Source organism: Martes martes (assembly GCF_963455335.1).
Source record: "Martes martes genome assembly, chromosome: 6".
Lineage (NCBI taxonomy): Eukaryota > Metazoa > Chordata > Mammalia > Carnivora > Mustelidae > Martes > Martes martes.
In genome coordinates this window covers 55,477,528-55,492,973 of record NC_137893.1, presented here as the reverse complement: position 1 = coordinate 55,492,973, position 15,446 = coordinate 55,477,528, and the positions used below count along the sequence as shown (strand labels likewise).

Sequence of the window (15,446 nt, the reverse complement as noted above, 5' to 3'; positions counted from 1 at the left end):
TAGTAGTGAACAGATTCTCTTTTTTGATGTTATAGTTAATTCAACAGATTTTTTTTAACAATTATACTGTTTCTTTACAGTAAATTTCCAATGGTGAAATTTTGAGGATAAAAGATTTTTATGAATCTTGACAAGTTCCCACATTGCTTCTTGAAAGTATCCATGTGCACTTCAAAGACTTAGTATAAACTATAACAGTTTCATCAGTCTCATCAATGGGAGATGTTTTTGTTTTATTAATTTCCTTACCTTAAAAGTAAGCATTTATGCTTTGGAATCATCTTACATTTTGTCACCACAGTGTGAACTCCTAAATGACTACTGTTATAATAGAAAAGGCAACCTGCTCTGATAATAGGGACCTGAAGTTAAATTTGTTTCCATCTGCATATTAAGTGGTGTTTCATAAACATTTTACAACTTGATTTTTTGCAAGCAGTCACCCAGCTCAACTTTTATGTTTTGGCAGGGACCAAAATTATTTATATGTTTATCCATGCCCCTGTATCTAGAAGTAGATGAATTTAACAAAGTTGGCATATTAATGGCCGATACTTATTTGGTAACACATCATCCTTTTCTGGAATCCTAAAATAGAATTTTTAAAAACCTTATAGTTATTTTTTTTTAGTCTAGTAGTTTTTGATGTTTATTATTTATAAGAAGGCACAGCTTCATTTCAAATCTAATTGTTTCCAAAATTATCTCTTACTTGTTAAGGATATTCAGATAGTCCTTTCTTACACTTTGTTTTTTTACACTTTCTTACACTTTTTTCTACTGCTGAAGTTCATTCTTAGCTTTCCTATGGTTTCTTCTTTTAGAGTCATCCCTTCTTCATCATCTAAATTGGTTCTCTGTTGCATCCATAAAGCTTTATGGCTTGTTCAAACTAATTTAAGGGTAGGTTTCCATCATAATCTGCTTTTTTTTTCCATCTCTAAAATGCATCTACTTATGATCTGTGCATGGACTGAATATCTTAGTGATGGTTCACTAATTGTTCTAGTCCTGGGCTGCTTATAATATATATTGATACCAGCTTATATGCTTTAGGTTATGTTGTTCAAGGGGACAGGGATCAAATCCATGTAAGATCTTGTCTGCAGTAAATGATTTTTTTTAAAAGATTTTATTTATTTATTTATTTATTTGACAGGCAGAGATCACAAGTAGGCAGAGAGGCAGGCAGAGAGAGAGGGGGAGGCAGGCTCCCTGATGACCAGAGAGCCCGATGCGGGGCTTGATCCCAGGACCCTGAGACCATGACCTGAGCTGAAGGCAGAGGCTTTAACCCACTGAGCCAGCCACGTGCCCCTGATTTTGAAAACTGTGCAATGTTCTTTCAGAGATAAGCTTTGAAATCATACTTGTAACACTATGAACTTCATGTATAGTTCATGTAATCACAAATATTCTGCATGACAAAGACTTAATTGAAGGTTTTAGGTTTCTTTTTGAAAAAATGCCTAATCGTTTCAAAAGTTCTTTCATTTGAATTGATAATAGAAAAAAAAAGTAATGGACTAATACAGATTGCTGTAGGGCCATATAAATCTCATGCATCCTAACCATCCTGGATCATGGAACTATAATACATCGAAACCCCAAAGCATAATTTTTCTGGAATTTTTATGGTTAGGTTAGGTCTACCAAATTCGGTACCTTTATCTCATTGACTTATCATGTTGATGCTTAAGTTTATTTTGCTTTCCAGTTTAATGTCAGCACCAGAATGGATGCTTTGCCCTGGAAAGCACAGGTAGAGAAGAGCTGTGTTGCCATAGACATGACAACTTCATTATAATAGCTTTTGTTATGACTGTCAGCCTTTACTGGTTACAAGAGAATAGTATAATTCTTCTAAATTTATTAAGATTCATGAAATGTTCAGTTTATAGGGGCACTTAAGCTTCTGCCTTCAAGGTTGGGAAGATGTTCTAAGAATTTTTTTTCTTTTTCTTAAGTGAGGACTGTAGAATTCATGGAGTCTTTTTCTGTCTTATCTCCAAGTTGAGTCTTGCCAGCCACTCATTTACGTGAATTTCACATGTTGGAGGACATGTTATTTAGCACGTTATTGCTATGTAACCCCTAAGTTCTTATAGTTTGACTGGTAATGAGAAATCATAAAGACTTCAGTGAATCTTCATCATTGTATTAATGGTCAAAAGACCATAATTTAGAGAAGGATGCCATTTTATTTCTTTGTGTGGTACTATTATTATTACCTTTATTATAACACCCTTTTATATTATTATATAATCTCTTAATAATTACAACCAATTGTTTTAACTTGTATTAAAATGAAAACCTGTCATTATTGCCAATTTTCTTTTGTGTGGGCTTAATTTTTATGTGTATACTATCAGTCTCTAAACTGGTCTCAGGACCCTTTACACTCAATTATTGAGAACCCCAAACATCTTCTGCTTTATGTAGGTTTTAACTATTGATATTTACCCTACTAGAAATAAAGTTTAGAATTAAAAAAATACTTATTAATTCATTTAAAAATAATAACCCCTTGCATGTTAAGATAAGTAAAACATTTTAAAATAACTCCTTCTAAAAATGTACTAGAATTGTTTATTTTGGAAATTTCTTTCAAGTGTAGTGTAATAGACTACAGCTAAAATCTCAGATCTGCTTCTATAGTCAGTCTTTTGGGATAATGTTCTTCTAATTGAGGCATACAAAGAAAATCCAAGTTTACACAGGTATGTAGTTTGACTTTTAAAATAATGGTAAATATTCTTTGCCACCACACCCAAACTTGACAAGTAGTAGATTCTTAAACACTGGTTGTAGTGGGAGATCTGAATTGCTTATTGGTAAAATTCTTTACTCTCTTCCATGAAAATTCTTTGGTCTTTCAGCACTTGCAGTGACTCTTTCACTCTTGCATGCTTTTATAACATCATGGCACTGGTAAATAGGAAAATACTGATTGACTCTTTCATATCTTCTATTATTGAGGCATTTCATTATATATCTTTAAATTGCTGATATCACCACTGATCTCCTGAGGAAAATCTTGAAGTATTGGGAAACTGTGAAATTCATGGCAGGTAGAAGTTCCCAAACTCTTGATTTTTATTTGAAAGCCCAGATTTTATCATTGTGAACAAATTATGTCAGTTGCTTTTCCTAAAATAAGATTGACTTCATTCATTTTTGGGAAGATGACTGTCAATTACCCAAACCTAAATTACAGTTTGTTAGTCATCTTGTAAGCAAAAATAATAGATAGTTTAGCTCACAACTCAGACAACAGTACAAGTGCTTTTCTGGAAATAACTGTCCAATTCAGTGTACAGAAGTGCTTTGTGTATATTTTAATTTCCCTAACACAACATTAGAAAGACATATTAAGGGTCAGTATTTAAAATTAGTCATTTTACTACTTCACCAAAGACCTTTGGAAGTGGAAGGGGAAAAATCCTTTTAACGTGAGACAATGAGGAATAAAATGAGTAGTCTAGGTTGGTGCTATTGCTTTGGTTCATGCTGAGATACCAGGAGTTGAATCCACCTACTATTACTTTTGTGCCATCAGTGCAAATATCACCACAGTGAAAAGGCAAATAGTGTCTTAATACCATAATGAAATGGTTTTACCCTCGACCTTTTGAAAAGGATCCTGGAAACCCTTAGGGGTTCACAGACCACATTCTCAGTATCACTCTTGTATACTTCATGGCAATTTATGGAAGTGTTTGGAGATTCCACATTTTTGATAACTAAAAGGATATGTATTAAGTCTGATTACTTTAACTTTTCATGAAAATTATATCAATAAAATAAACATAACAATATTAAAATCTTAATTTTATGCAAATACTGCAATATACAAATCTACCAAAACTATACCATTGTTAAATTGCTCTTTTAGACAAAAACTTGTCTAAATCATGTTCCTTTATTTTTCCCCCCAAACTTCTATCTTTTTATCTATATTAGCAAAGGATAATATTAGGGTTAGTCACTAGTGAAACATAGCTTCGAGGTGGCTACTCTAGTTCTCAGAGAGTCCTCTTAAAATTGGCAGAGGTACAGATCTGAACTAGAAGGACACTGGAATATTATCATCATGGTGCTAGTAAAGTAATAGTCACTTCCTGAGAATGAGTTTTGTACTGGGCACTGTAATAAGCCATGTATATGCAATGTCACTTTATCTTTATAATAACTCTATGAGGTGTATATTACAGAAGAGAAAGCTGAGGCTCAGATAATTAAAATAAGTTGTTCAATCCTCATAGGTACAAAGTAATAGAACTAGGATCTGAACATAGATGTCTTCTTCCAAAACTTGGGTTATGACCCATTGTGCTTCTCTGCATTCAGTTCCTTATCATAATGGCTTATTCTTATGCTACTTTGTTATTTTCACGTTTACTCAAAAAGGTCCCTGGTGAAAACTTGTCATAACTAAGCAGTAGTTCTCTTATCAAGTAGTTGTTTTAAAGAATTCCATGGCTTCTGAATTAACTTCAGAGTGTGAGGGAGTTTGGCACCTTGCAGTGAGGTCTTCAGTGACATCCTCACATATCTCCCTGGTCATGATAGGGTAAGTCAAAGCAGTATCCTTCGAAGGCTCAACTTTTTGTTTTCTAGACTAGTGCTACTCCAAGTATGGTGCATGAATGGTTCCAGTTGGCTAACTCTCTGATACAAAAAACTTGGAAACTTGAATATCGTTTGATATTACCACAACATCTGTGGACACATTTAGTTGTTTTTCTTACAAAACACAGATTTTCAATGAATTAAATTTTTTTAAATAGTTCTTGACCACAGACAGTTTAAGAAGCATTGTTTGAAACTGTAGCATTCCATGATTAAAAGAGTGCTTTTAATTCGTCTCCCTATATTTTAAGTTTTCTTTTTTGCTTCTCAGCCCCTAAAAATTCATTTTTTGAAACCCTCATTTTTGATTATTTCATTTTGATCTGATACTTCAAAAAACTTAGCCTTTAGCTTTTATGTGAAAAGTAAGCAATTTGACACCAAATATGAGATCATAGTTGCATAGATTTTTTTTAAGACTATTCAAATTAGATAATCATAGTTTGGAATTGGAATTTGAACTGAAAATCTTAGAAATTTGATATACGGTCTCATAAAAGTCATATGTTCATTCAATAAAAAGCTAAGCACTGGGGGGCGCCTTGGCAGCTCAGTTGGCCAAGCAGCTGATTCTTGATTTCAGCTCAGGTCATGATCTCAGGTGTTGTGAGATCGAGTCCCGTGTTGGTACTGGGCGTGGAGCCTACTTAAGATTTCCTCTCTTATGCTCCCTCTGCTCCTCACCACCCCCAAATAAAGTTGAGCACTGAGATTAGAGTGGTAAAGAGAAGATATTTGTTAGCTTTCAAGAGCCAAGGTATAATTCTGTTCACCAAATTTATAGTTAAGTGTTTCCTTTGAAATAGAAGGGCACATCTGCATTTGATGAAAGTTGGAGAATTTAATAAGGCTAGTAATGTAAATTGAGGACATATGAGAGAATTTGGAGCTTAAATTACAATTTTAAAAATACATAGAAGTAGTGAATAATACAGGTATCAGTACTAATTATGCAGAAAGAGTATCAGAACAGCACAACAGTTACATTTCAAACTACTTTAGGCAGTGTTTATTACCAAATTTGGCCAAATATTACCAAATCCTACAGCATTTCTGATTGTAAGTCCTAGTATTAGTGACCATCTGAGTGATAGGTTTAGTGGTATTTAAATATGTATTTGATAAACACTTTTTGGGATACCTAGCTAGGGCCTGGGGTTGCAGAGATAATTATACCCTCTGTTTCCTAAAGGAGCTCACAATACAAAGGGTAACTAGATAAACATAATGACAATTCAGTGTGGTAAATGCTGAGAAGAAGTAGGCACAGGATTCTAGGAACACAGAAAGGGAACCAAGCACAATCAGGGTGGATGGATCAGGGAAGGATTTTCTGAGGAGATAGTAATTGGACTGAGTTTTAGAATGTTAAAGTCAAACAGAAAATGAGGGGAAGTATATCTCAGGCAATAAACAATGTGTGCAAATGCTATTATAATAATTTCAGCTAAGGGTTATTAGGGCCAGAACTAAAGTTCCTTGGGGCTGATATGGAGGAGACAGGTTCTTAAGATCCTGATACAGGGAACAGGATGCACCTTACAAGATTTGGAGTTGTGTCATCTCTTATCACATTTTGCTTTACTCACTGTGTTGTAGCCCCATTGGCCATTTAGTTCCTCAGATGTACCAAACTCATTCCTGACTTGGGGTCTTTGCCATTATTCCTGCTGCCTAGAATGTGCATCCCTTTTCTCCCAACCCCAAGCTCTTTGACTCCTCATCATTCCGGCCAGCTCATCTGTCATTACTTCAGGGATCTTTTCTGACCACTCTTACAGTAACGGCTCTGTGGCCTTCCTCACAGTCAGCCTACCACTCCACGTTGTTTTATTCTCTTTCTAACACTTGTCCCAATGTGCTTGTTCATGTAGACTTGACATGAGTGTACTGTTTTATTCTCAGGAATAGAGGTGCTCAAAATAAATTTGAATGAATGGGTAATGTTGCAGAACTGAGCTGAGCAAATTGGTTATAAAAATGGCTTTTTGGGTAGAAGTACTTCCTTTAACTGAAGAGTGCTTCATATGAAACACAACTTGAGCCAAACCACTTATTAAGGCCAGTCTGGGGAGGTTAGAAGACAAAGGAATTAATTAAAAGTGTCCAGCCTCTTAAAAATTTCAATCAGATTATGAAAGGTCCAGGAGCATCTGGGTGGCTCAGTCCCAGTTAAGCATCTGACTCTTCATTTCAGCTCAGGTCATGATCTCAGGGTGATGAGATCTAGCCCCATGTCAGGCTCCACGCCCAGCATGGAACCTGCTTAAAATTCTCTTTTCCTCTCCCTCTGCCTGCCCCTACATGAGCACATGCATGGCACTTGGTCTCATAAATGAATGAATGAGTGAATGATTAAATGATTAAATAAATTACTAAAGTGTCCAGAAACCCTTCTAATGCAGATATCTTTACAAAATGACAATCTTGAGGAGCACCCAGTATCATTAAAAGAAATTCTACTGAAATTCTATGTTAAGTTATGGGATAAAAATTATCTTTTCTCCAGGTCTTACTATAACATCAAAAAAACTAACATTGTGCTTAAAAACAGATTCTCCACCTCCATAATTCATATGCTACCTAGAAATAATCTAGATTTCTAGAGTTTTTTATATAATTCTAAATGCCAACAGAACAGTCTATGTAATTTTCAATATCTAGTATTAAAATACTTATCATTGTATTTATGACTACTTATTGTAAAGTATTCATCTCATTAATATTTACTCTTCAAAGTTTGGTTCTTTATAAAGAAAAAATATAATCTCTTGGGTGTTCATAAATCAGGTGATTCCTGCCTGGCAAACTTAGATTATTTTTTTTAAAAACAACACATAAGATATAAGGGGAAAAAATGTCTTTAAATGTATACATATATGTATGCATATGGGGAACTTTAATTATGAATAAGAATATTAACTTGGTATCTCTTTGAAACCGCTTCTTACTCATATTTTTTATTCTTATATTTTTATCCCTATTTTTTTCATCATGTATTTTTTTCTTTCCTAAGTTTAGAAAAGAAGCATAGGCAACTTACAAGGCCACTGAATACACACTGAGTTGCCTTTTGAGGATAAACCTACCTAATTGCCATGATGTTATTAAATACCATTATTAACAATTTATCTAATAAACTGGTGACTTAACCTGGCAAACCTACCTGATATTTCCATGGAAATTTTTTTCTATTATGTAGCTCAGCATCTCCCTGTTCCTGGTTTTTATATAAACAATGCTGCTTTTTTTTTTTTTTTAAGTTGGCTATATGTAAAAGCATTTATCAGACTATTTTTGAAATATTACTTATAAAATACATGGCCTGGGCCTCCAATCTGTAAAAGATGAAGTCAGAGTCTTCATCCTTCTTTCTAGTATTTTATATTCAATTGTATGGAAAATTTCAAAGTACACAAGGGAGGAAATGTATCCTATTTATTCGTTATATGTGGAACAAAAGGAAAGGAAATTAAATATGCTTTCCTAACTATAGTCATAATAATAACACTGTGCAAAGTGATTGAAACAATGTATTGGTATAGTTCTGTTTGGGAATTTTAACTTTGATTACTGTCACTTAGGTGGAAAAATAATATTAACAAAATCATTTTAGTGGTGAAAAATCTAAATGATAGTGTAAACTAAAGAGTGGTTAGTGTAACATACATTTCTGTTAATTCCATTCATTTATGTATTCATTCTACTAATTCACCAAGTTTTGGATACAGCAAGGAACAAAATGAACAAATCTCCATGCCCTCGTGGAGCTTACAATTTAATGAGAAAAATAATGAACAAAATAAGTTTTAATGATAAATTCTATGAAAAAAACTAAAACAAGGATACATGAGAGTATAGTTTTAAATAAAATACTATACACACATACACATATCCCGTTATATATATTAAAATAGGTAAAATGTTTCAGTATTAAAAAACAATTGAGTTATTTGACCTAATATTTGTATTTCCTTATAAATTACACATTTGTACTACTACTCTAAGTAAATTTTAGTGAAGTTTATTTATTCTAGAGTTTATTTTAGATAAAAATAAACAATTTAGAAATTTTAATGTTTCCACATGCCAAAAGAAGGGGATCTTTCATAATGGATAATAATGGTAATTTGATGATAGTAGTAATAATAGGTAAATCTTTCCAAAGATATGCTATGTGCCGCACATTGATGTCAGTGCTTTGTGTATATTAATTCAGTAGTTGTCAAGGGTAGATAGATACCACTCGGTCTCCATAGAGAGGTTAAGCAACTTTTCAGTATCACACAGAAAGGAAAACCAGAGCTGAGATTTAATTTAAATTCAGGCAGCTTAGTTCCAGAACAAGCACGTTTTTTTAAAGTAACAAAATATTGCTTTAATCTAATTGTCTTATTATTCACAGCCATATAACAATAGACAAACAAACATCAAGTTGAATATAAGAACTAGCATTTTTTAAAAAATAATAAGTAAATAAGAACTAGCATTTTTAACAATTCCGTATTATTACATACTGCTTATACCAGATGTGAAGAGGAGGTAGGTGAATCTACTGATCTTAGAATAAGTATTCAGAAAGTACCTAAAATAGCATGAGGGGATTTAAGAAAATCTTACCTCAAACTTTTAAAATCATCTGTTTGATATACCATAAACAGCTTCCCACCCAACAAATGATGAGACACATAGCAGATCAAAGCTAATTCCTTAGAATCAACGAACTCTTACCAAACAATTAGAAAAGGATTACTAATCTAATGAAAACGTGGACAAAAAGCATGAATAATCAAGACAAAGATAAATACAGGCCAAAACATATGAAAAGATATTTTGCCTTTTGCATATTTAAGGATACAGTTTTAAAAAGTGAATCTAGGTGAATCATTAAGTAATGGCTAATAGGGAGACAGTTGTAGAGTAATCAGAAGTGGCAAGCTGGCAGCTAGTGGATGTACATGGGAGCTGTGGTTGGAGAGCATACCAGCCAAAATTCCAGAAGTCCTCCAGAAAATGATTTTGAATAACTGTTTTCTCAAGGGTGATTTATAGCTAGTACATTCCTGCTATATCAATGAGAAGTTAATTTGTTACATACAGTGGATGCCTCAGGCCATAAATGCTCTCTTAGATCTGTTGAGAAGGCCTGGTTATTAGGATTGGAAATAAAGACTGTACATTCAGGAGACTTGACCAGTAGAAACACAGAGAGAATTTTTTGACAGTTGTATAAAGAGGATTAAAGAAAAAAATTTTAGGGACCAAGGCAAGGTATGAGAGTCAAATGTGGTCATTGTTCATTCTTACTGTAGGTTAATTTTCATGAATTCACTTGGGTCTTACTTAATGCCATTTTAAAAATCCACGAGTATTCAATTAAATCATGCATTAAGATGTTAGAATTTATTATTTCACTAATTAAAACATTTACAATACAGCAAGAAAATAGACTCCACTATGCTATTTATAATCCTGCCTATGTATTTTATTTTCAGGGAACCTTTTATTATTTTATCAGGAGGTTTGTCCTATGATACTGTAGGAAGAAGACCCTGCTTAACAGTTATGCATGGGAAGAGTACTGCTGTGCTGGAAATGGACTATTCAATTGTTGATTTTCTAACGCTGTGTGAAACACCGTACCCAAATGGTAATAAGCTTTGCATCTTTAAAACTCATTCTCTATAGATCTCTCCTATTCAGAACAAAGACCTGTACGTTTTCTAAATAGTTTCCTTGTCTTAGTATGCTGTAATTCTTCTGGGAGAGAGATGCTGTCTTCATAGCTTTGCAAGTTTTATCTCAAAAGTTAATTTTGTTTAATAAGCTTTATCTGGTTAGTATGAGATAGTAGCCTTTAGTGCCACTTAAGGGCAAACAAAACTATGGACTTTAAGAAACATTTTAGAATTCTATAGAACACTAGTATATTAATCAGGGTTCTCCAGAGAAACAAAACCAATAGGGTATAGAGAAAAGAAGAGAGAGAAAGAGAATGAATTTATTTTAAGGAACTGGTTCATATAATTGTGGAGGCTAATAAGTCAAATTCATTGAGCAAGATGGCAGGCTGAAAATTCAGAAAAGAGTTGTCTTGAGGCAGAATTGCTTCTTTTTTAGAACCTGTCTTTGCTCTTCAGGCCTTCAGCTGATTGAAGCCCACCCACATTATATCTGATAATCTGTTTTACTCAGAGTCTACTGTTTCAAATGTTAATCACATCTAAAGAATACCTTCACAGCAACATTTGGATTTGTGTTTCACTGAACAGCTGGACACCAAAGCAAAGACAAGCTGACATAAAATTAGTCATCACAACTAACATATATTCTTTCAAGAGGAATTTAAATCTGGATCCGTTTTACTTCATTTGAAGCCAATTGAAATGTAAAGCTGTAATGTATTTTATAGTTAAACAGGTACATATAAAATATCTAAGAAATTATAGTAGTATAGTAGTACTCGAGTTCCTATGAGATCCAATAGTAAGAATTGTTCTTACAGTTGTTGCGATTTAAATTTTGGGTTTGTTGCCCATGCCCTGCCTTGGATTTTGCAATACCATAGAAGTTACTGTGAACTTCTTGTCTTATTCATCTTTACAAAACTGAGATAATTTTGTCTGAGTTATTATATAGATCTATCTCATTGAAGACAAAATTGTCTTAAATTACATGAAGTACAATATCAGAATGTTACATACTTGAGAGGATGGAACAAAATAATAAAAAAAAAACAAGCAATGTTTATGATCTAATTCCCTATCTTCTTGCAAATTTAAACTATTTAAAAACTATTTAAAACGTTGTTTTCCTATTCTAGATTTTCAGGAACCATATGCTGTAGTGGTTCTTCTGGAAAAGGATTTAGTACTTATAGACCTGGCACAAAATGGGTAAGAAATAAAATTTGGTGAGAGTTTATTTTAGTATGTGGTGAAAGAGAATCTTTTTAGCATAGGGTTGCCTATTTCTTTTGTTTGAAAACACTTTATTTATATCCATAATCTTGACCTCTTTTTACAGATCCAGACACACATTTCTAATTACCTGCCAGACTTACCAGATCCAGTATGTTGCTTATACAGAGTTTCCATTTTTTTAAGCCAAAATTTGTTGAATTTCTGAAATTTAATATGATTCAACTTAATACCTGGACACCGTGCAGGCAGACAAAATAAGTCCAGAATTGATCCCATCACAGTTTACCTCCAGATAAGCTCTGTGCTCTCCCCACCCCAGTGCACTCTCTGGCACTGTCACGAATCCCGTTGTCAGAGTAATTTTACACATAGCACCAAGCTTGTCACTGTCCTCTTTTAAGAGTCTCATACTCGGCTAATGGAGCCAACTGGCACCCTGTTATTCTCCTCTTTAAACCACTGTGGTTGCTACTGTTGTTTGATTTGAGAGCCCCACCTCGGCTTGCTACTCTACACAGTAGAAACTTAGGATACCTTTCCAGCCTGATTTCTCACTGTCTTCCTACAGGTGCCTTATTCCCTAGAAAAACTGAACTGTGATCAAACTTCAGTGCTTTTTCTTATATGGCTCCCAAGAGCTGCAAACTTCACTTGCTTCACTGATGTCAAAACTCCATAAATCTTTCAAAGTCAGCCCTCATCTCCTCTTTAAATGTTTCCCCCTCTCTCTTAAAAAAAAAAAAAAGTGTATATATATATATATATATATATATATATATATATCAGATATATATATATATCTGATCTGTAAATTGTCACCATAGCTCCTTGGCAACTTTTTGTGGTATTTGCTGTATTCTGCTTTTTCTAACATAGATGGTAGTATGTTTACTTATAACATCTTTGAATTAAAGTACATTGCAAATAAATAATATTTGTATCTCCTGGAGATAATCATTAAATATTTAATTGACTTTACCCATTCATATTCAATGTTTCTCAGGGACAATTTTACTATTTTCCCACTCTCCCCCCAGATACTTAACGTCTGTGTGAATGTCTTTTATAGAAACTGCTGGCATCTAGTGGTAGAGGACAGGGATGCTGCTAAACATCCACAGTGCACAGGAGAGTCCCTCATAATAAAGAATTTTCTGATCCAAAATGTGAATAGTACCAGGATTAGGAAACCCTGAAGTATAAGTGAACAGTATTATTTACCTTATTTTAAGGCATTTCTAGATTTACATCAACTTATGTGCTACCTGTAATGATCAGTTGGGTATTTTTATCCTTTTAAAAAATTAGATAGATTTTATATATATATATATATACACACAGACACATATATGTATATATATATTTTATATGTGTGTGTGTATATCTATATCTCCACCATAATGGAGGAATTTAAAAATATTATTTCTAAATGGTAATCCTAAGGACGCCCAGGTGGCTCAGTCTGTTAAGCGTCTGCCTTTAGCATGATCTTGGGGTCCTGGGATCAAGCCCCACATCAGACTCCCTGCTTAGCAGAGAATCTGCTTCTCCCCCTCTCTCAAATAGCATCTAAGAAATACTGATAATAAAAAAAAAAAATGACAGCCCTAGAATAAGTTATTCTTTTTTAAAAAAGATTTACTTATTTATTTTAGAGAGAGTGCGAGGGTGGAGGGCGGGGAGGAGAGGGAGGGGTAGAGACAGCCCTAAGCCCACTGCACGCTGAGGGCAGAGCCCAATGCAAGATCGGATCCCACGACCCTGAGCTCATGACCTGAACCAAAACCAGGAGTTGGATGTTTAACTGACTGTGCCACTTAGGTGCCCCTAGAATAACTTCCTCTTAATAGATTTTATTTTTTTCCCTTAGCTAAGTTTTTAAATAGTATGTGAGACTTTTATGTGTCATCTGTACCAAAAAATATTTAAATTAAAATACTGTGCAAATAATTTGTGGCTAGGCATTTTAAATAAAAATAGCAAATGGATCAGTTAAATGTATAATAATAGTGAGATTATTGAGCTTAAGTATTATAAAATGTGTTTTTAAAGAGAAAAAAGTTACCTGCCATTTTTTAGTTCATGTTTTTGATGGAGGTTTTTTTTCTGTGTTTTTATGTGTGTTTGAGGAATGAGTAATGACAGTTTGGTTCATTTTGAAATCTAGAAAGGAATTTTCTGAAATTATTCTTTAATTTTTAAATTATTACCAGTAGTAGACTGATAAATACATGTAATTTTTGCAGATGAGCCACTCTGAATTTTTTAGACTTTATAGCCATATTCTGGTTTTCATGATATTTTTAAGTAGCCATTCTCAAGGAATTCAAACCAGAAGAGAAATATCATTGTGTATTTAGGTAGGATTTTACTTTAATTTTGAGATTTTGGAAAGCATTTTTTGCTTTATTTAATGAAATAACTTCATATCTAGAAAACCTTTAAGGTAGAATTTTTTTTAGATTATCATTGAAACAAGAGAGTATCTCTAGATTAAATATTGTACTATTGTATTCCATTGATTGGAAAAAAAGGAGAACTGAAAATTTGTATTAGCTCTATTGATATAAAGGTGGGCATCTGTTGATTGAGAACCTCAGACCTTCATGGTTAGGAGCACTGTTTAAATTCTGCTTCTCCTTGCTAGATGGCATGCCTTTGGGACATTACTGTTAAGTGTTTGTTCTTCAGTAAAATGTCCGCATCATAAGTTTGGTGCAGGAAGTAAATAAGGTATATGTATATATAAAGCACTCAGTCCAGTGTGTGCCACATGGTACATTGTTCTAACTGAGCAACGTACATTATAAAAGATGCTTTTTTTTTTTTTTTTTACATATTTGCATGAAGTAAATCTATTAATCTTTAGGGTAAAATGTATGTATTTCTAAAAATACGGAAAAGAACATTGTATCTCAAAACTTATAAATTCAGATAATCTGTTCTATAGACCTTCAGAGGATGTTATCTTTAAATCAAAGTTAAAAAATTGTTTTCACTCCAAAGCTGTAAATATTTTTTAAAGTTTTTGTTGTTATATTAATTTCATTAAATTAATAAATATTTTTCTTTCCCTGTTGTTAAAGATATCCCATATTTGAAAATCCCTACCCTTTGACTATACATGAATCCCCTGTTACATGTTGCGAATATTTTGCTGATTGTCCTGTGGACCTTATTCCTGCACTTTATTCTGTTGGAGCTAGACAGAAGCGGCAAGGTTACAGCAAAAAGGTATCGAACATGAGTTTTGGTATTTAATCTTACATTTCAGCATTTTATATTTATCAATTTGGAGTATTTGATAACATTGATATCTTTTTTAGAGATAATAAATAGAAATCCTTTTTGGAAGCAAAATATGTTGTTTACTGTTGTCATAGAAATATATATGGAGATGTATGGTATGCTTGGAAGTTGCTTTATACAATAATCTTTTTTTATAGGAATGGCCCATTAATGGAGGTAATTGGGGCTTGGGTGTTCAAAGTTACCCAGAAATAATTATTACAGGGTAAGTAAGATCCTGTTTTACCACTAAATCACTAATAGCTAAATATAATTAAGAATATATAGACTTTAATTAATTGGGCAAGTACTGCTTTCCTTTATGCTGTAATGTATTAAGAAATGTTATTGTTTAGAACCTGCCAACTTACCTTGAATTTTACCTTTCTTCATTTGGTTGCTATCTTTTCAAATAACAGTATACTTCAAAGAAAGAAAAAAATGTGATTTTTCTTTTCTTTTTTTCTTCACAATTTTAACTCATTTGCTTTTCATAGGCATGCTGATGGGTCAGTTAAGTTCTGGGATGCTTCTGCAAGTAAGTATTTAGAATATTGTTACATGTTATGCAATCACTGCTTCTATACAATCTGTTTTATAATA

The 15,446-nt window shown here is 33.3% G+C and overlaps 1 protein-coding gene across 3 annotated transcripts in view; it reads left to right on the top strand.

The window, feature by feature from the left end:
* The window catches only part of STXBP5 (syntaxin binding protein 5), a gene marked incomplete at its 5' end in the record, with an annotated part of 170,167 nt that overhangs the window by 87,526 nt on the left and 67,195 nt on the right, over positions 1-15,446 (top strand). For all 3 annotated transcript variants that reach the window (XM_080806086.1, XM_080806087.1, XM_080806088.1), the window contains 5 exons: positions 10,128-10,282; positions 11,456-11,528; positions 14,642-14,789; positions 15,002-15,069; positions 15,341-15,381. In XM_080806086.1, coding sequence (XP_080662212.1) covers positions 10,128-10,282; positions 11,456-11,528; positions 14,642-14,789; positions 15,002-15,069; positions 15,341-15,381 — 485 coding nt within the window. The remainder of the gene's footprint in view (positions 1-10,127; positions 10,283-11,455; positions 11,529-14,641; positions 14,790-15,001; positions 15,070-15,340; positions 15,382-15,446) is intronic.